Below are 20,121 nucleotides of genomic sequence, written 5' to 3'. Positions count from 1 at the left end.
GTGTAGCCTGTTTAACGTGAACTTCATGTTTTCCACCTCAGGAGGCAGTAACGCTCACTAACGTTCACGCGCAGGCGCAGTGCCACTTCACACAACCGCAATAAGCAAACATGGCGGCGGCCGTCGACAGTGTTGTGAAAGTGTAAGTTTACCTTTATTTGTTGTGAGAATAAAACGAGCAGATTGACCGAGTTGAACGTATAACCGATCAATCGTCATGTTACTGCAGGTTGCCGTAAACCGTAACGTTAAACGTCGCATCCTTAATCTTCAGTACAAGATTTGTCCCGAGAGAATAACGTTACCCACTGAGCTAATGTTAGCGTGTTAGCTGTGGGCAAATATAAATGAGGCGAACCCACTGTTGAGCCGTGTTTTAGCCATTACTCTTTTCTTACACGGCCATGTCACAGGTGCTGTTTCTCGCGATGTATCCAAACTGTTGCTAACCAGCCACCTGCAGTTGAATGAGAGAGTTAATTTAGCAGTACCCTGTCAGCTTGGCGGGGGCTTTGTTGTGACGAGGGGCTCGCTAACAATCAACCTTTTGTTCTGACGTGCCTCCATCGTTACTGGCGTTGTCGAGCATTGTAGTGAAGCCAGGCTGGCCGGTGTGTGCTTTCATTTCACGTGGACATGGTGCAGTCAGAGCAGCAGCCCTAAGAGCAGACTGATGCCACAATGCGACAGATCGGCGAGAGAAGGAAGACGAGAACAGAAACGTGTTTAGAGAAGGAACGGCGCTCACTCGCTCGCCCTAGTTACGCTACAGCGAAAATGGCTGCCGTATTGGAACTGTAATAATGTTAAATGTTAGAAATATCAAAGTGGTGGACGTGAGAGTCGTGAATTATGTTTCAATTACATGCTAACAAAGTAACAATCGGTGGTGCAAAAAAAGCAATTTGGAGTGATTTCGGGAGCGTATCTATGTTCCCCAGTTCAATATTGTCTTAATAGGAGTGAACACACTGTGGAGACCTTTCAGACAGTTTTAGATTCTCAGTGACGTTTTTTCACAGGTCAAATGTTCACTTAAATGTATATTTTGCTGGATCAATGTATTTAAATGACCCGCAGTTTATAGCCTACTGGTGTTACACTCCTGACAAATATATCTGCTCGGTGGCTCAACAGACTTTTAACATTCAAAATGCATTTGAAACATCCCCCGCCCCTTATGCAATGTTTTCTTGTATAAAAAAAAATCAATGAAATCCATGTCAGAGGTTTCAGAAATAATCCATTCGTAGTTACATATATTACTTGCATACATTACATTGGTAGAGTGTTTGTCTTACACAGTTTTGTTATTTTAAAGCTACATTTTCAACATTTATCTGTCCGTGATTATTAACAGTCTATCTGAATCTCTGTTATTTAATTTATCAGTGTTCCACTTTCTCATTTCAGGCTGGGAGAGCAGTATTACAGAGATGCCATGGAGCAGTGTCATAGTTACAATGCTCGTTTGTGTGCTGAGCGCAGCATCCTCATGCCTTTCCTGGATTCTCAGACTGGAGTAGCCCAGTCCAACTGTTACATCTGGATGGAGAAGAGACACCGGAGTGCAGGTATATAATGAGCGCGGAATGATAATTTGATCTCATCAAAACATACGCCGCCTGCTGGTTCTTCTATATGTGCTCTTCTGTGTCTCATCAGGTGTAGCTCCGGGGCAGCTGTACACTTACCCAGCCCGTCGTTGGAGGAAGAAACGCCGTTCTCATCCCCCGGAGGATCCCCGCTTGGCCTTCCCCCCTCTCAAAGCAGGTAACACTTTTGAACATCTTGTCTCTTATCACAAAAACATGTCATGGTCAGTTAATTTGTCCCCGTAGAACTTTACCAGTAAAATGTTGTGTATTTAGTAAATATCTGTTCATATTCAATAGTTACAGATTGGAGGTCCTGTTCTGTGAATTAACGTGGATATGTTTCTGTGTCTGTCTGATTCTGTGTTCATGTTGTGTCAATGAATGTTTTACCGTTTCACTTGGTGTCTGTATAGCAGATTTGGAGCTTGGTCTGAAGCGTGACGCCTCAGGGCCAGTGGATGGCAGCAGTCTGGAGGCCCTATTGAAGGGGGAGCCACTTGACAGGAGGAGCGGAGTGTCGGACCTTCGGGCCCCTGAAAATGACTCGGCAGCTGTGGAGCCTCCTGCCACCTCGGCGACCACTCACACGTCCTCTGGGCGTATCCGCAAGGTGTAGCTCAAAGCTGGCTGAACCTGTTTTCTGTAGGGGTTGGGGAAAAAAACGATACAGCATAGAAGTAGTTTGCGAGGCGATATTGTATCGATACAAGGAAGCCAAGTATCAATCTTCTATGTATTTAATTATGGGGGGCATCAGAGAAATAAATTAGAAATGCACTGTCTGCGTGTAAATTAAACGTCTGGACTTCCTGTCGCCGTTGCACAATCTGCGATTGTTGTTGTCCTGTGTGTATGTTTGTGTCGGTTTAATTTATAAAAACAGGTCTTTCTTGTATGATGATGTTGTTGCTACCGCAAAGTACAACAATACAGGGATGGATTTAGATTTTGTTACAATTAAGTTCTTTCCATGAATCAAATTTAAACTCTAAATGTTAAGAAAAATAAAGTAGGGAAGCGTTCATAAATCCAATACAGTGAGATCTAACCCAGACCTTCTCACTGCAGAGAGTCCTGGACCACGATGACTATTTGGACGACCTGGATGATGACGACTTTGAGGATGAGACTCCGAAGAGACGAGGCAAGAGCAAGTCCAAGGTGAGTGCCTCGTCTTTCTCTGCAGTCAGTCCACCGTGAGATTGATGTTTCAGTAGTGTACAATGCGTCAACTGTTAAATGGGTTCCATAGGGGCGCAGTGACAAGAATGGCAAGAAAAAACAGGAGGCTGCGGCTGCAGCGCTGGAGGAGAGGGACAAGCCTTACGCCTGCGACAGTGAGTAGAAGCTTTCTTTACTAAGTCCGTGTGTGTCAGGCATGTCAGCCGGAGAGGTTTTTGCTTTGCCACCTGATAGACAAAAACAAGCCTCCTGCCATGCATGGTGTGATCTGAAAGACCCCATCTGGAACCTTTCACAGCATAGAAATTGTAAAGTACAAATGTGATTCTTTTGCTTATCCTGAGATGCTGCTCCGTGTGTGCTCTGTAACTTCCTGCTGGCAAAAAAAAATAGCGCGTCAGCCAAATGTTTACCATCTGAAAAAAAGTTTAAAAACTAAAAGATAATAAAGCTCGTTGTCAGGTGCTGATCAGCGTAGTTTTGTGGTTCCATCTTGGGCCTTTTTTGGACGGTAATTAGAATTAGCCGCCATCTCTTTAACACTTTTGTATGACCGTGTGTGTGTGTGTCAGTCTGTGGGAAGCGCTACAAGAACCGCCCTGGACTAAGCTACCACTATACACACTCTCACCTGGCCGAGGAGGAGGGCGAGGACCGCGAGGAGATCGAGGCACCACCCACTCCTCGCCGCCAGCCTGAGGAGCAGAAGAGTGAGTCACACTCTAGTGCTGAAAGAGAGACAGAGAGAGAGGGAAGGGTTTGGTTGCATGCTATGTGGCGTGTGTGTGTGTGTGTGTTTGTATAAGGGACGTCACTCTGTCATACTTTTGTCTCTTTTTTTTTCATTCTTTTTTTTTTTCATGATTTTTAAATCCAAAATTTGGGATTAGACTCAGTGTTCCTGACTGAAACATGCTTGCACAGTTGGGATCTTTTAAGCATATCATTTTTATTTTGGTATTCGCCCCCAACATATCCATCGCATTGCTATTTTTTTATGTGCACACAACATTGTGTTAGCAACTCCATTCAACAAGTGCGTTTTGTCAGTTGTCAAGTCATTCATTTGTTTGGATCATGAGTTAAGATCCATCATCAGCCAGTTACTAAGATAAAAGGGTCTTTGTTTAATATGCAGCATGAACAAGTTTGTCAGTGTTTCAACGTTTAAAATATTTCATTTATAAACTGTATTTTACTACTGTTAGACCAACATCAACATATTCATCGGGAAACAGATAGTCAAATCATCCTTCTTGATTACTCAATTGACATGGACTGAATTGTTTCTTCACTCATTCTCCCATCAGCAACTAAGAAAGGTCCCAATGGGCTGGCTTTGCCCAACGATTACTGTGACTTCTGTCTGGGAGACTCCACTATAAACCAGAAGACTGGCCAATCAGAAGGGCTCGTGTCCTGCTCAGACTGCGGACGCTCGGGTATGAACTTGACATGTTTCTCTCATTACTAATGTACTATTCACTTAGTGCCCCTTAGTTACTGTTGCTATGCCATTCAAGTTTTCTGTTCTTGCATCTTCCTTGAAAACATTTCTCCCATGTCTTTTCCTTCTGGCAGGCCACCCAACATGCTTGCAGTTCACACCAGTGATGATGGCTGCAGTGAAGACATACCGCTGGCAGTGCATAGAGTGCAAGTGCTGCAATGTGTGCGGCACCTCAGAGAATGATGTAAGACGCTCTTTATATATACACACATGACAACATTTCTCCCTTGTCCCCTCCTTCCTGCAGGTCATGTCTGTATGCATGTAGTTAACATAAAGAGAGAAAAGTGAGCCTTTGCAAATTGTTATGAACATATTTTTCTCACTTCCTTTTTTACTGATTTAGTTGTTGAAAGTCACTGGTAAACTTGATAAATATCTGGCCATGTATTTCTTGAACAGAATTGTGAGTTTGTAAGATGTGAGCAGCTCATGAGAAGAAGTAATCTTATCTGTTTTTGTTTGCCATCATCAATCCAAAATATGTCCCCATTGAGTCAAATGCGCATACGGTCGAATAATGTGACTGTTAAGCATGAAGCAAAGCTGGCAACAAGATTTCAGCAAGTTGGTTGCCAACAGAAATATGTGTGCCTCAGATGAATTGATTAAGATTAAAGATTGGTTAAAGATTGCACTATCTAGTAAAACTGCACCCAAAATTGTAAATCAGACTCGTCAAATATAATGAATTGAGTTGTTATAAGGGACAATTACGCATCTACATTTTAGAATAAAATGAAAATTTTAATCGTTAAGTAAATTGTCGGGCTGGTGGTGGTGTAGTGGCAAGCTCTGTCACCTCACAGCAAGGGGGGCACGGGTTCGATCCCCGATTCCAGGCGGTCCTTCTCTGTGGAGGTTGAATGGTGTCCCTCTGGCAGCATGGGCTTCCTCCCACAGTCCAAAGACATGAAGCTCAGGCTAATAGAAGGATCTAAATTGCCCGTTGGTGTAAATGTGAGCGTGACTGGTTGTCTGTCTCTATATGTGCCCTGAGATAAACTGATGACCTGTCCAGAGTGAACCCTGCCTTCACCCAATGTCAGCTGGGATGGAATGGAAATAAAGTGAATTGTAGCACTGCAGCTATCAGCCACAGTTTATCGTGAAACAGTCTCACTTTCTCTGCTTGTCTGATTTTCTCTTCCTGCCTAATCAGTAGACTGACCATGATGTTGTGTTTTTGTAGGACCAACTGCTGTTCTGTGATGACTGTGACCGAGGCTACCATATGTACTGTCTAAGTCCCCCGATGACTGAACCACCAGAGGGTAAGCTAATGCTGCAGACGTTAACAGACTCAAAGCACATCTTGTTATACATCCCTGATATCATCACTTGGTTGAAGGCAGGTACTGTTAGCATTGATAGTAGTGGTGTAATAGATCTTAATCCGTGTGGATCCCACCTCATGTGAACCGCGGATAAATTATTCAGTTAACCACTATACTGTGAAATATAGTTTAACTGTCTATCTTTGTCGCCTGACAAAAATATAAATAGGCGATTGAGTGATTGGCACAAATGCTGTCTAGCCGTTGCTCACTGATAATACTACATTGTGAACAACATATCCATGTTTGAAATCAACAGGAGCAGTCCTAATGTTAGTAATGTCGGCAGCACTAGTGCGAGGAGCTAACCACGGTTCAAATGCTTGACCACAGTAGGTGTAGAATGTAGAAATATACATGTGAGAAAATATCTCTTTGTTTAGGAAGCTGACCTCACTGTGTTTATATATTGTACAGGGAGCTGGAGCTGCCACCTGTGCCTGGTTCTGTTGAAGGACAAAGCATCCATATACCAGCAGAATCAGAGCTCCACCCCTGAGTGACATCATATTATCAAGTCCCGCCCTCGATGGAAACATCAGACCTCCTCTCGGTCCAGAGCACCAGGCTCTCTCCAGATGTAGCGGAGCCAGATTGCAGATCAGCTTTAGAAGTCTTAATATCTACAGTGTCGGTCAACATGGAAATCAACCTATCACTACCAACCTGCCTGCAAAACCCCTGCGGCTTGCCATCAAACACATACATTTTGTGAGTATATACAGTATAGACACACACACTCTCTTCTGGACTGTTACACACACGCATACACACACACACATGCATACACACACACACACACACACACACACACACACACACACACACACACACACATAGAGAGACTAGATACAATGACAGAGAGCATGCAACAACCACAGTAACCACTGTCTCCATGTTAGCTCTCAGGAGCAAACGGATTAGCCTCGCAGCTAATTATCTGCACGCTTTCACACTCGGACACAGTGTGGACTGTCGAGACAACACAGTTTCTTTTCTGACAAATTATCTATTTTTACTCCCTGAATTTGGGAGAGAGAAAAAAAAATCACCACTTATACGGTCAAGGAATATTATTATTATTATTATTATTATTATTATTACTACTATTGTTATTGTTCTGGTTACTAGTGGACTTTTGTAGTGGCATTTGTTTGTGTACTTTGTCTGATCCATTGGAGCGTAAATCTTTTAAAGGTGTCCCTGCGGGGAGCCGGTCAGTGCCAAGGTCCACCGTCATAAGAAATACACACAACAATTATCCATGGAGTTTATCATAACCACATCAACCATCTTTGTTTCATTTGAAATCAGTGGGACAAATATGATTAAAAAAAAAAAAGTCTTAATTTTTTCCCAACAAAAAACTTTGCCTTTGACTCGTTAAACTGTTAGCACAAACTCTTTGGCCTTGCTTCTTTAGGCTTGCACCAAAACCATCTTCGATTCGGTTAAGGTTTGATCAGTCACTTCAACCAAACACAATACAACGGAGCAAACTACTGTAAGTTGGATTCATGACGAGACAGAAACATTTTGTGAAATGCCTGTCTTCAATATTATTTCTCCATCAGACAGAGCTAACATCCTCTCATTTTAAAAAACATGACTTTTAATAAGTCAGATAATGCTGTTGTTTTTGGAAGAAATTGCCCAATACGCGAAACTAGTCATCATAAAAGTGCAACCTTTTCTGAAAGATGTTTTGTGCTAGCTTTTAAGAAACAGTTTTGCAGTGACATCACCCTTCACAAGTCAGCATCTGCTGTTGAACCGATTACACAGTATCGTTTATAGACTGTAGCTGCTTTTATCATTTGTCACACCGAGGCAGATTTGCATGCAGATTGCACCTGTATGAATGCACACACACACACCACAAATGTTTGTTTGTTTTTTGTGCTTTTTTTTTTTTTTTTTACATTTTATATTACCTGATATTTCATTGGTATTGGGAGTTTTTTCTAGTAGAATTTTGTAAAGTCTATGGTATAGCAAACACTTCAATATAGCTCCTAATGCATTCTATGTACTGTACTTTTTCTATTTTTGTTATGACTGTGACATGTTTGAATTTATTTGATTATTCTGATATGTCAGACCTCCATTATGAGTATTTGTAAAATTATGTACTTTGTTGTACTATTTTTATTTTTTACATTTCTTTGGTATCAAAGCCAATTTAGCCTGACTGAAATAAAAATCACTTTGAATTACATGCTCATTGTAATTGTTTTACATATTAATACATATACATATGTTCCTGCTGGAATTTCCAAATGTACATTTTGATTAGTTTATAGTCGAATGCACTGCAGGTTACTTGGTGTTAAGGTATTGTGTTGCTTCTGTGATGGCGGCTCGGTTTGTGCACATCCACACTACCAACTAATGTCAAGCCTTAGTCTTAAGTCTTGTGTTGTGTGTTTCCTGTGTTTCACAGGAAAATGTGACAAACGCACAAAGGGAATGGAGCGGTTTATTCACAGGTGTGAAATATTTCTCAAAAAAATATGATGGGGATTGAAAACCCTCAACAAAAACAAAAATATATTCAATCTTTTAAAAACCATCTTTAACACTGTCCACTGGTACAACACAGATTATTTCTATACAAAAAGTAAGATTGTAGTTTCATTTGAAGTAGGATGTTACATACTGTATAATGCATGCAGTGTAAGGAAATCTGGATGATTGACGTTTATGTTTGTCCAAGCTTCAGCACTTGGACAGCTCCCTGAACCAGCCAGCTGGAGGCGGTGGAGCAGACCATAGTGCTGAAGTACTAAAAGTAATAGCTCTATGTGACTGCAAACTACATTACATTAGTCTGTTATACTATGGCACCATTTCCTGCAACCACAGAACTTGTCTTTTCTTCCAATGAATTATATTAGAGCAGTGTGCCCCACGTTAGGAACAAGTATTAATAGTTGTGGTGTAACTGCACTACAATTTAGGTGGAACAGCTTATGAAAAACGAGTAGTATAGTACGCTATAATAAATGTCAACTACAAAGTCCCAGTACAGTATCTCGTAATTCTATAAAGTATTGTGAAAAGTCACAAAATGTCGAACTAAGTATAGTATAATTTAGTGTCTTTCCCAACTAAGTCAGGAGGACAGATACATGTACATATATGTACTGTGTATGCCTTATTTGGTTATTTGCTTTATTGGTGTTAAGTGTTTCAATACAAGACTCATTTTATGGTGTATGCTTTGGTTTGATTCTTCATTTGTCGTCTTATTCTTGTCACGTTTGACTTATGAGCGCAATTTGTGAAGGCAATTTACAAAAGACAAGCAAAACCTTGCAGAACATGACATTTTATTTCAACACACACTCAAGCAATCTCTCCAAACACAGACATTCAAAAACACATCGGGGGGGTGGGCAAGACAACAGTGGCTTAGTGCAATTATTTGGAGCGTGATGATCAGCCATGCTTTGCTGGTTACAACTACAGACACAAAGGCGAGTGAAAACTCAACATTATCTTTTACATAAAATAACTTCAAGCACTGAGAAGCAACTACATACATTTATAAGGGTAGTCAACTGGTCATTGAGGTTACTCGTGGCAGTCATAACATTAATAAGTAAAGTTACACACTTTGGGGTTCCTTATACAATACTTTATAAATGTGTTGTGAAACAGTGCATTACCAGTTGGGTCGGAGTACACAAACTCTGGGCTGGAGGTACTCGGTACAAAACTATGTAAAATACTTATTTATCAAAGGTAAACGATGCAGGTTTCAGGCAGCTGGTGTCGAATAAATGCTGCTCAAACATGTAAAGCCACTGTGAAGTGAAAGGAAAACGCTTCAGTCCATACATCTGATGAATAATGACAGCAGTGAAGGTGGACATCAAGTCAGCCATCTTGTTTATGCGTCCTGTTGTTTGACTGTACGTGAGTCTACAAACTCTCAAAGCCGACGGAGCAGAGGAGGAAGATGGCGTAGAGCACTAAGAGACAGAGTCCCAGCCTGCGGTCCAACTTCCAGCAGTTCAGGTGAACGCACAGGACCTGAGAGATAGAGAGATAGAGAGGGAGGGAGGGAGGGAGGGAGGGAGGGAAAGAGAGAGAGAGAGAGAGAGAGAGAGAGAGAGATTTGTTTCCTTTGCACTGTACTGAATATAATTCCCTGAGTTCGTCAAGGGCTCTCAGGCCTTGACAAGAAAAATCTACAATGAAATGATTGGTAAAGAAAAGCAGGCAGCAGATGTTGGTGCACACTTTGTTTACTCATGTTACAATTTAAGAAATAATAAAATGAACTGAATTTGAACAACAATGATCAGATGGGGATCTAACTCACAGTGAGGATGACTGAGGCCAACAGAAGGATCACTGAGTATACCAAGCCTTTGCTGTTGATTGTCACCTAAAGAAATCAAAGATGACAAAGCATTAACATGTTGATGAAGTCCATTGATAAAATCTTTGTTCATTCAAGGTGTTGTACAATACTTAAATACAGTATTTTATTTGGGCCTCCACTACATTCACTTTTAAAAACATCATCTCTTTGAAAAGAGCAATATTAAGATTTAAGATTTATTTCATAGAAGTATTTCTTAGAGGGTATCTATGAGTGGATAGTCAAGAGGGAACAAGGGGCAGAGACAGGACAACTGGTAGGATATTGTTATGTTATTAAGAGCGTGGGTCAAGTCAGCTGTATATAAAGAAAACTTTGGGTTACCACTGATCCGTAGCTGACGATGAGAGTCCTCAATGCCCAGGGGAAGCCCAGGCCCAACAGCACGTCGAAGATATTACTGCCAACGGAATTGGACACAGCCATGTCGCCCATTCCTGCAACATTTGCCGGGCACACAACAAAAATCGAAGTGTGAAGGCATTCAAATAACATCCAGTCAAAACGGCTTGACGTTTATTAGTTTTCTGTCAAAAGTGAGTAACACACTGAAATGGGGAAAAAAAGCGAAGTGTTATAAATGATTCAACCAGGAAAAATGTGTGCAGAGACGGTTTAAACACACGCGTAAACACAACACACACCTTGTCGGGCCACAATGAGGCTGGCCATACAGTCGGGGACGCTGGTGCCGGCTGCTAGAAAAGTGATGCCCATGATGACTTCTGGAATCCCAAGTGTGTAGCTGATTACAGTCACCTAGACAGAGACACAGGGAGGAGGCTGTGCATCTTTATGTGTACGTGCGAGTTAGCAAGTGCATACTTGCTAACTCGCATTACTGTGTTTCTTACCATCCAGACCATGAGGTAAGAGTAGAGGGCTATCCAGAGCGTGGCGGACAGGAAGGTGAGCAGGTACCAGTGCTCCCACTGCGGCAGGCTACAGTTGGGGACGGTGAAGTGAAGCAGGACGCTCACGGGCCAAGAGAGCAGCCACTTCAGACGCACACACCAACCATCTGGAGAAATGATGAAAACACGTGCACACAAAATTCCCCACAGGGATCATTACAGATTCACCCAAGCTTGTAAATTATTCATGTGGCCTGGCTTGATAATCTTGGTACCATAATTTTTTTATTAGCTCCATTAGCAATTAATCCATCTATAACACTGGAAAACATAAGTAGGGAAAAAAAAAGCCGGGGAGGAAGCTGTTATGTTTAATACCGGAGCTTCAAAGATGAAAGTCTGAGTTAGGATTGATAGAAATCTGCTTGTTGCTATGGCAAAAGGTCAAAATAAATGTCAGTTAGAACCTGAGAGATTTTGCGGCTTCATTTAGATATTTGACACAAGAAGACTTTGTGTGCATAATAAAAAAAGTGTCGGATTTCATTCACCCCTCACCTGGCAGGATGAAGGGCTTGAAAGGAGTGTACTCCTCCTCTCCTTCCTCTTGCTCTTCCTCTTCCTCCTCTTCCTCTTTGGGCTGCGCTCCCCCGCCCGTCTCCCCCTCTGTCTCTTTACCCCTCTCCTTCTCTTCCTCAAGCGGCTGCCTGTCTCTCTCTGACGCCGTCCCGTTCTCCCTTCCCCACAAGCCGTTAGCACCCAAACCTTCCTCCCCTGAAGCTCCCCCCTCCTCCTGACCGCCCTGGGACCGAATCAGCCTCTGCCTCTGTGGGTGTGGAGGGAGTGAGGGTTAAGTCAGAGAAAAGAAGGAATGACATTGAAAAAAAAATAATAATAACGACAAAGCAATACATGCAGGAGCCAAGGGAGAGGAAGCCGATTTGGAGATTGCGTTCTTGTCTGTTTTTTTGGTTTAACTTAGGCATTAAGCAGCAGTCTGTATGTTTGTGGCAGCAAATAGGATGTTGTTTGATAATATGACATATACAAATGTATCTCCTCATCTCTCTTTCTATCTGTAAAACTCCTGTGCACCAGCTGTTCTGTCAAGAGTATCTTGGAATCATCTTGGATAAATCCCAACCAAATTTAACATCCATATCGCAACTAAAAACATAATTACCATCTATAACACCAAGCTGAAATAGTATCCTCGAAACCCAAACAGACTTTTCTATTAGTACAAATGGAGAAAAGCCCAAAATAATTCATCATAATTGTTCTTATAATTGTGGGAGGATCAAAGTGTCCTTGAGCAAGACACTGAACCCCCAGTTGCCCCGGACGCTTCTCAGCAGCCCACTGCTCCGAAATTGCTATGAATGGGTTAAATGCAGAGAGCTAATTCCATGCGTGTATGTAAACATGTATGTAATATGAGGACGTAACAAAGTTAAAGTTTAAGTAAGAAAAAAACAATCTATATGTTTCTTTTAAGCGAAGAAAGTGACAATGGATAAACAACATTCTCACTGAGATTTATATACTGCAAACTCTGAAACACACATTCCTCAATAAAACGGTTTTTGGCAGTTATTTTACAACTTGTGATATACATTTAAATAGTGCAACACAGTTGAGGAAAGAAACTAGCAACTAGTTCATCACTACGAAGAGAGGACTTCACAAACCAATCCAGTTCAGAAGCCTGGGTGCAGTGATCCTTCATTATATACACGGTAATTTCACCGATATGACCCAGCTCATTTGATGTATTGTTTTTTAAATATATACCCACCAACCTAGCCGAAAACCCAGGAGAACTTGAAGTTATGTGAAGGGTACAAGCAAGTGCAGTGTACCTCGTTGATGACCATGCGTGCTGCCATGCGCAGGCGGGTGAAGGGGGGGAAATGCGGGGTGATGAGAAGGCGGAGGCTTGCCTCTGAGAAGGAGAGCTGGTGGGGATGCAGGTTCAGCATCTCATCCACCATCACCACTCCTGAGTCCTGGCCTGCCACCACACATGAATCTGGGGGAAGTGGAGGGGGGAATGGATGGACGTTAGCAGGAGATATCAGTGGAAAGGAGAGGATAATGTAAAAAAGAAAGATAGCAAACAATAGACAACAGACATCAAGAACACAAAGACTACATAGAGGGATAGAAAACCTTGTCCATCAATGTGGTCTACTTCTATTTCAGCCAGTTGGAAATCCTCAGGGCAACAAAAATGGGTTTGACTTTCAGTCTTAAATGTGTCACTAGGTCTGTTGAATGCTGCTTGGAGACTGAGGGAAATGTTCTCGACAGTGGCTCAGTGGACAGCATGCCCGTCTATCAATCACAGGGTCGGTGGTTTGAGTCCTGTCTCTACTAGTCCATGTCGTTGTGTCCTTGAGCAAGACACTTAACGCTGAATTGCTCCCTGTTGCTGTGTGTATAGAACAAAATGCAATTTGCTTTGGATAAAAGCGTCAGCTAAATGTGACGTAACGTTCACATGTGCATACACGAGATCCAGCACCTGGCTTCAGCGGTACCATGTCGTTGTCACAGTCTCCGACATTTCCAACAGCAGTCGTCCGTCGTAGGCTACTCAGGAATGGTTGACCTGCCCTGGTGCAGTGTCTCTCTACCAGGCTGCACAGAGATCTGTTGAACCTGCACACACACACACACACACACACACGCACACACACGTTGTGTCTTCAGTAGGTATAGAGTTTGTTGTTGCCTGATACCAACAATGATAATGTGAGAGAAATTAAAAGAGGCCCACTTCATGATGAGGATGTATATTCCGTACATGGAGATCAGGATGATGCTCTCCCACCTGAAACATACACACACACCAACAGATACTCATAAATACCACATTCGTTACACTGACAGTCAGTTATCTTGCAAACCGATATCCAATCAGCAGAGGCTTACCACACAACTTTTTCATCATAGATCACCTGAAAAAAACATTTCAAATATACTTGAGTTACATCTATATGAAGAAATACTCCATCATACCTTATCAAAGGAAATATCAAGATTGATTAGCGAAATACAGACTATTAAAGGTATTAGCTCATCACATCTTGGTTACAATTCAAAAAGTAAACAAACGAAATGGATCCTAATGAAAAAATATATAACAACTGACATGGTGTTGAATTAATATTGGCCTCACAATTCCAGTTCACTCAAGCAATAATGTTTTGTGAAGTGAGTAGTTTCTCTCTACTAGGAATTTAAAGGAGATGATGTCTGTGGGAATTCACTGGAAGATTTCTCACCATGATGAGCACCACTATGGACAGGATGTAGAAGATGGCGTCACGGAACAAAGGCCACCAGCTCAGAGTGATGGGCTGGAAAGAGACACACGCTGTACAAAAGCTTTAAAAACATCCGTTGGCTTTTCTGTCAAATTAGTGCAATTAGTTCAGAAAAAGTGATATTAGTCCCGTTAGCTGGAGCAGTACCTGTCTAGAGAAGATGGCACAGAGGCCGATGATAACCAGGATGTTAAAGACAGCTGATCCCACGATAGTTCCCACACCCACGTCTCCTTTTGTGATAAACACACCTAAAAACACAGAACAGGAAAAAAGAAGACATCTATCATCAGCAAACATGTGTTTAGTGTGGTCGGAAATTAAGAAATTATGAATTGTATCTCCACTTTAGACATAATGTCTCTCTCTAAACAGAAATATTGCCTTTTCGGTTCATAACCACAGAGGCTGAGTGAATATCTTTTATCTTATGCTCCTCATGTGGAATATTCACAGCAATATTGCCTAAAGCCATTCCAATACTTGTGAAAGCCAGCCTTTTTCTTTTGAGAATAAAATAGATTATTTAAGAGGCAATATGTGAGGAAATGTCCTCAAGCCACATGGAGTCAGATGCAAAGTTTCCATTATTATGAATTACAACAATATGCCTGCTTTAATAAACTGTATGATATGTAAACGTAGCAGTATTCAGGATATATTCCCTCCAGTGTTCCAGTTCATCACATTTCCAGAGCATGTGTGTGATGGTTTCTGTCTCTTTTTTTAAATATCTGGGCCAAAGTTTTTAAAAACATCTATCAATAATGATTTGGGAAAAAATACTTGTGAGAACATCCGGGCCACTGACCGCCCTGTGCAAAAAGAAACTCGCTCTTCTCGCCATGTTTGTTTATTTCTACTTCCCGCTTGAAACCCGTGCGTCTGTCCGCGTTCACTGGACTCCTCTCAGTCTGAAGCCGGTGAAGAGGCATGGGACTGCAGTTGATTGGAGAACCGGAGTAGCACTCATTGAACTCACCCATTAGAGTGAGTAATTGATTAGACAAGCGCCATACTGACCAATCAGAGAGGTGAAGAGCTCGGGGGCGGAGCTCCCAGCTGCCATAAAGGTTGCCCCGGCAACATCCTGACTGAGGTGCAGGTTCTGGAGGATGAAGGAAGACGAGTTTTAACAGATTGAAGGATGAACTGGTGATATTTGACATGTTAATTGTGTCAACACATCATGTTTTGATCCTAGTCGTGAGAGTATACGTCCAATGCCAGTCAGAAACACATCAATGAGCCACAATGTTGCACTGGTTGACGAGTTCCTTTGATAAGACGAACATGTCCCACATGAATAATAATCCATTTGATAATAGTCCCCAACAAATGCACTCTTTACTCATGTCTGAGTAATGTTTGATTAAAACTTTTTCTTTAAAAATAATAATGCAAATAAACACTGCATATGTGATCTGTGATGAAGGATTTGCGTCTTCAGTGAAAACGAATGTGCTTGGATAGACAGAAAGTACTGATGAAGCTGGACTAATGCCTTGAGGGTTTACTTTGTTTCGTGGGATATATGGACAGTAAGAAAATAGTTCCATCTTTATTCTTGAATTCATTTGAGGGAAAGAAAACAAACTGCCCCATGCTTTGGAAAAACTCCCAGTGACAACATCAACATATCTAACTGTAGACACACTATACAATAAATCCTACATGCTTTTCTTTATTTAGATGTGTATTTAGTTCATACCTCTGATACTTTCTCCAGTGATGGAACAAAGTAAAACTCACACACAATGGCAAGCGCATGAAACATGTAGATCGCCTGTGAAATGCAGAAGACACGTTATCGGCCACGTGACTTATACACACGTATCTGTTTCTGAGTTTAATGCAACAAATTGAAGCTTCCTTCATTTCAAATTGTGTCGTCCAGACAGAGCCGATACTCACACAGAGAACATGAAGGAGTACCGCTCCCTGTCTCCTCTGCTCAGGAGTGAAGATGTCTTCGGGGAAATCACCAATAGCTGGAGAAGAGATGGTCAGACAGGAACATAGTTATGTATAACATGAGGGAAATTCCTGAACTAGTGCTGAAACGATAAGCGGATTAATCGATTGGTTGATCACAGAAGAATCAGTTGGCGAGAATTCTCTGAATCAATTCATCGTTTCAGTCATTTTCAAAGCAAAAATGCCAAACATCTTAAAGTTCCAGCTTCTCTAATCACAAGATGTGTTGCTAATCTGTTGCTCCATGGGCTCCCTGTCCCTTCTGGGATTGAATTTAAAATGTGTACGTTTGATTATAGGGTTTTTCAATTCTATCATAGCGTTGTTTGTTGTTGTTTGTAACTCGTTCTCTGAAAACTCCTCACTCTGTTAAGCTCAGTTATAATATCGCTTGCACAGATTTCATGCGCTTCAGCCTCCTCACACTTGGGCAGCTTTCTGTGTCCTCGAAAGACATTGTTGTTTTTTGGGGAGCAATAACTCTGTCAAAGTGCCCCAACCAATGGAATACCAGGTCAAGTGTTGACCAGTTAAATATATCCCCGCCTCGTTGCTGTGTTTCATAGAGCCTCGCTGACAGGTGGTTACTAACGAGCAAACAGAAGCAGCCCAAGTGTGAGGAGATGAACACCGGGAATATATGCAAGCAATAACACACACACACACACACACACACACACACACACACACACACACACACACATATATATATAGAGATTTTGTAATGCTTTCACTCAAAACCCTGTCCTCACACTCAATAGGCCTTGCTTGCGCTTAGATTTTCTCTGCTTCTGCTCAAACTGCATGCTTGCAAGCACACAGACACAGACACACACACAGACACACACACACACACACATATATATAAATATATGGGACAGACTCTCGTCGAGCTAAAAATCAGGCCTAAAGTTGAGTGTGAACGGTACATTGTGTCATTTTAAACTGAATATCTTTGGGTTTTAGACTGTTGGTCCAATAAAACAAGCGCTTTGATGACATTGCATTGAGCTTAAAAAAATTATATGTTGCATCAACTAATGGAGAAAAATATCCAGCAGATGAATCAATAATGAAAATAATCATAGTTTGCCACTTGTGTGTCCGTGTGTGAATGACTTTGTTGAACGTGCGTCTGGTTGTATCCCCTAGCAACAAGGGCAGAAGCAACTTGAAGTCATGTGACTGCCCCCAGTTCAGCTACACGTGAGGTTTTCCAACACTTCTTTGGAAATGTCTCATCTTGTGATTTCAATCCGTCCCTCATGCCATCTGGACCCAAGTATTTGTCTGCATTCTTGTTCAGCTCGTTCATACAAACCAGCGATTTTTATAAAGTCGACCTTCAGAGGCATCTTTCAGCTGAGTTAGACAATGCATTGCAGCCACCCTCTTTCCAACTGTGAAGAGGGGTTTTGCTAGACTGCGCCGTGCTGCAAAGAAGCTCAAACAAATGCCACGACTCACTGCGCCAAAAAAAAAAGAAGCTTTTTTTTAACAAGGAAAGTTGCCTCCCAAGTGACTTTCAGGATTATTTCTGATTCAAGATTCATGAAACCGTCACTGAAAATAAAAGCAACAAACATGCGAGTGAAACAAATGTGACGAGAGTGGATGGGACCCTGCACAGAGGCAACATTGTGCCTTCATCACCAAACTTGCATCATGTCATGTAACATCAAATGATACTACGTCGCATGGTTTTGTTTCGACGCAGAGCAAACTGTATAGAGAACAAGGTTCTTGTGAACAAAAGTAATGTGGGAATAGAAAGATAATGTCTTCGAGGTCTTGAAGTTAATCAGTACTTTATTTCCCGCAGGCAGTTTTACTAGCTCAATATATGCAGCTTTATTATCTGTAATTGGCCACAACATCCCTTCATCTCTCAGATTGTAAGATGCTGTCACTCAACCTTTTAAAACAGCCGAATGGATCTAAGCACACAGGCGGTGGGAGAACTGCTGATGAGAGGCTCCTCATCAGCAGGTCATGACGACAGGGCAGAGGCACTTTGAACAGATCCAGACGAACACACGCCATCCAACCACCAATCCCGCATTCAGTTTCCTAGCAACCAGGTCCCCTCAAAGGCCTAACTGTGTTTAAACATCAAGATGTGCAGAGTTGAAGGATGAGGTGGAGCGGAGAGCTATAGATTGATGCGCAGAGGAGATAGACTTAACAGTGAACACAGCGCTTTCACCCTTCCTCTGCACACAAAACACGTGCATGCATAACCACACACACACACACACACACACACACACACACACACACACACACACACACACACACATATATAAACACACGCATGCACATATTTGTGTTACTAAAATCATCACAGTGGGTTTGGATATTAATGTTGTAATGGCCTAAAACTCTAGACCTGTTAAAAGGTCCCCAGGCCAATTTAACACACTCACAAGATTGAATGTGCTCTATTTTTGTATGAAAATTAATAAATAAATCACCTCTCCTGTCTCTCTCTCTCTCACACACACACACATACTCACACTCACACACACAGTCAAATATCTCACCAGATCTAGAAACATTCTGGTTGTCTTCTTCTTGCCGGAGGAGCTCTCTCTTGGAGATGTCATGACCCACAGTGGATGCGTGGAAACCTAAACAAATTGACATAAATACCAACAAAACGTGCCGTACCTTAACGTATTGATATCTGTCTGCTGTCCTCTCAGACATTCTATGATTGAAATGAACTGTCATGTTGCTGCAATCTAACATGTTATTTGCATAGTTATAAATCACACACAAGTAACGAATGAGCTTAGATCCGATGAAACCATGTATCTGTACATGCCTCGTGAAGCACCTGTAACATCGTTGAAGTTGAAGAGCCAGGCGACCGCGAGCAGAGTGACTCCACAGACGCAGAACCGCGGGAGGAGGCGCGTCTGTCTCGGTCTCCGCGGCGCCTTCATCCCGCCTGCCGCCCTCGCTCGCCGGCTCTCCGCTCAGAACATGTCGCCTCCGCCGCTACACAGCCCTCCTCGAGCAGCCGTTCACCAGGCTGGATCAAACTGGCCTCTCCCGTTTCCGATTGATCTCCTTTTCGGCTACTTCAGCTTTGGGCTTCATCCACGACCCAGACGTGCGCGTGATGGGTTCGGCCCGCCAGCAGCATCTCAGTGAGAGTCAGCACCGACGCAGCAGCCGCGTCAACGAGCTCAAACTCCAGCAGACACACAATGAAATCAGCAGCCAGCTCCGATGTAAAAACATCTCTCATTCTCATTCCCTCCTGCCCTACATATGGAGCGTTTCCGCTCGGGAGGGGGTGTTTTCCTCCAGTCGTGGACAAGACCACCAGGGAGCGCCTTCAGCTGGGAGGGGCGACCGGAGACTGAGAGGCTTGGGGCGTTGGGTGGAAGATGTGCACTTTAACTGGTGCATGCAATTCAAAATGTGAAAAGTAATAGGGAACATTTATAGCTATGTAGCGACACTGAGATAACCTGATAATAGTGATGACCAGATCTGCTGATATTCAGTAATTTCTTACTGGCAGACATATCTATTTCTGGTAATTGGGTTTCTATTAAATCCAATGCTGATGTCTTAATTTTCCATCATTATTTTCCATCATCACCATTCTGATTACTACTCTCATTATGTGAATAATGTATAATTTATACTGTTATGTTGTTAACGCTTTACACTTCTGTCCATCTTTTGCCATCCCTCAGGCTTCTTCTCTTTTCCTCCATGTTTAAGTCCTTTTCCTAAACCAATGCGAGGGTCCTGGGACAGAGGAGGTTGTATATGTACTTTAATGAATCTTCATACAATACTCACATATATAAGTATTTATTGAATGCTGTACCCATCTCCCCATACTTGCATGTTGTATGTTTCACTGCAAAATTATGTATATTCAACTTCATATATTTTTTGTAAAAGAACTGACTATC

The 20,121-nt window shown here is 42.2% G+C and overlaps 2 protein-coding genes across 6 annotated transcripts; one reads left to right on the top strand and one right to left on the bottom strand.

Moving 5' to 3' along the window:
- Positions 1-80: 80 nt before the first annotated feature.
- dpf2l (D4, zinc and double PHD fingers family 2, like) lies at positions 81-6,456 on the top strand. 2 transcript variants are annotated; one of them, XM_068594425.1, is made up of 11 exons: positions 81-142; positions 1,414-1,574; positions 1,666-1,773; positions 2,015-2,208; positions 2,667-2,759; positions 2,851-2,935; positions 3,353-3,490; positions 4,091-4,222; positions 4,362-4,474; positions 5,483-5,564; positions 6,045-6,456. In XM_068594425.1, exons 1-11 carry the CDS (start codon positions 111-113, stop codon positions 6,128-6,130), a joined length of 1,224 nt encoding a protein of 407 aa, XP_068450526.1. In that variant the 5' UTR covers positions 81-110; the 3' UTR covers positions 6,131-6,456. The 2 variants fall into 2 exon arrangements, with proteins under 2 accessions (XP_068450526.1, XP_068450517.1); XM_068594416.1 differs by having other exon boundaries at positions 2,012-2,208.
- A 2,484-nt stretch (positions 6,457-8,940) lies between these two features.
- Positions 8,941-19,555, bottom strand: slc24a6a (solute carrier family 24 member 6a). 4 transcript variants are annotated; one of them, XM_068590355.1, is made up of 17 exons: positions 19,011-19,555; positions 18,727-18,813; positions 16,121-16,197; positions 15,918-15,992; positions 15,230-15,314; positions 14,354-14,457; positions 14,165-14,239; positions 13,812-13,837; positions 13,657-13,710; positions 13,402-13,538; positions 12,737-12,906; positions 11,433-11,700; positions 10,875-11,041; positions 10,665-10,779; positions 10,345-10,457; positions 9,958-10,023; positions 8,941-9,665 (listed from the first exon to the last, which is right to left on the bottom strand). In XM_068590355.1, the coding sequence occupies exons 1-17, from the start codon at positions 19,129-19,131 to the stop codon at positions 9,555-9,557; spliced, it is 1,851 nt and encodes a 616-aa protein (XP_068446456.1). In that variant the 5' UTR covers positions 19,132-19,555; the 3' UTR covers positions 8,941-9,554. The 4 variants fall into 4 exon arrangements, with proteins under 4 accessions (XP_068446456.1, XP_068446466.1, XP_068446476.1 ...); XM_068590365.1 differs by having other exon boundaries at positions 19,023-19,554; XM_068590375.1 differs by having other exon boundaries at positions 12,818-12,906; positions 19,011-19,553.
- Positions 19,556-20,121: the final 566 nt, after the last annotated feature.

The sequence above is a fragment of the Clinocottus analis genome, unplaced genomic scaffold (genome assembly GCF_023055335.1).
Source record: "Clinocottus analis isolate CAN_PGR_092001 unplaced genomic scaffold, fCliAna1.0.p SCAF_10, whole genome shotgun sequence".
NCBI lineage: Eukaryota > Metazoa > Chordata > Actinopteri > Perciformes > Cottidae > Clinocottus > Clinocottus analis.
Note: the sequence above shows the minus strand (reverse complement) of the source record. Positions and strands in the feature narration are given on the sequence as shown.

Excerpts from the sequence above, each read along its gene's own strand:
- dpf2l (XM_068594416.1), top strand. The coding sequence starts at position 111 with ATGGCGGCGGCCGTCGACAGTGTTGTGAAAGT. Across the intron at positions 143-1,413 it reads GTCGACAGTGTTGTGAAAGT|GCTGGGAGAGCAGTATTACA; the intron begins GTAAGTTTACCT and ends TTCTCATTTCAG. Across the intron at positions 1,575-1,665 it reads GAAGAGACACCGGAGTGCAG|GTGTAGCTCCGGGGCAGCTG; the intron begins GTATATAATGAG and ends GTGTCTCATCAG.
- slc24a6a (XM_068590355.1), bottom strand. The coding sequence starts at position 19,131 with ATGAAGGCGCCGCGGAGACCGAGACAGACGCGCCTCCTCCCGCGGTTC. Across the intron at positions 18,814-19,010 it reads TGTTACAGGTGCTTCACGAG|GTTTCCACGCATCCACTGTG; the intron begins GCATGTACAGAT and ends CAATTTGTTTAG. Across the intron at positions 14,458-15,229 it reads GCTCTTCACCTCTCTGATTG|GTGTGTTTATCACAAAAGGA; the intron begins GTCAGTATGGCG and ends CTGTGTTTTTAG.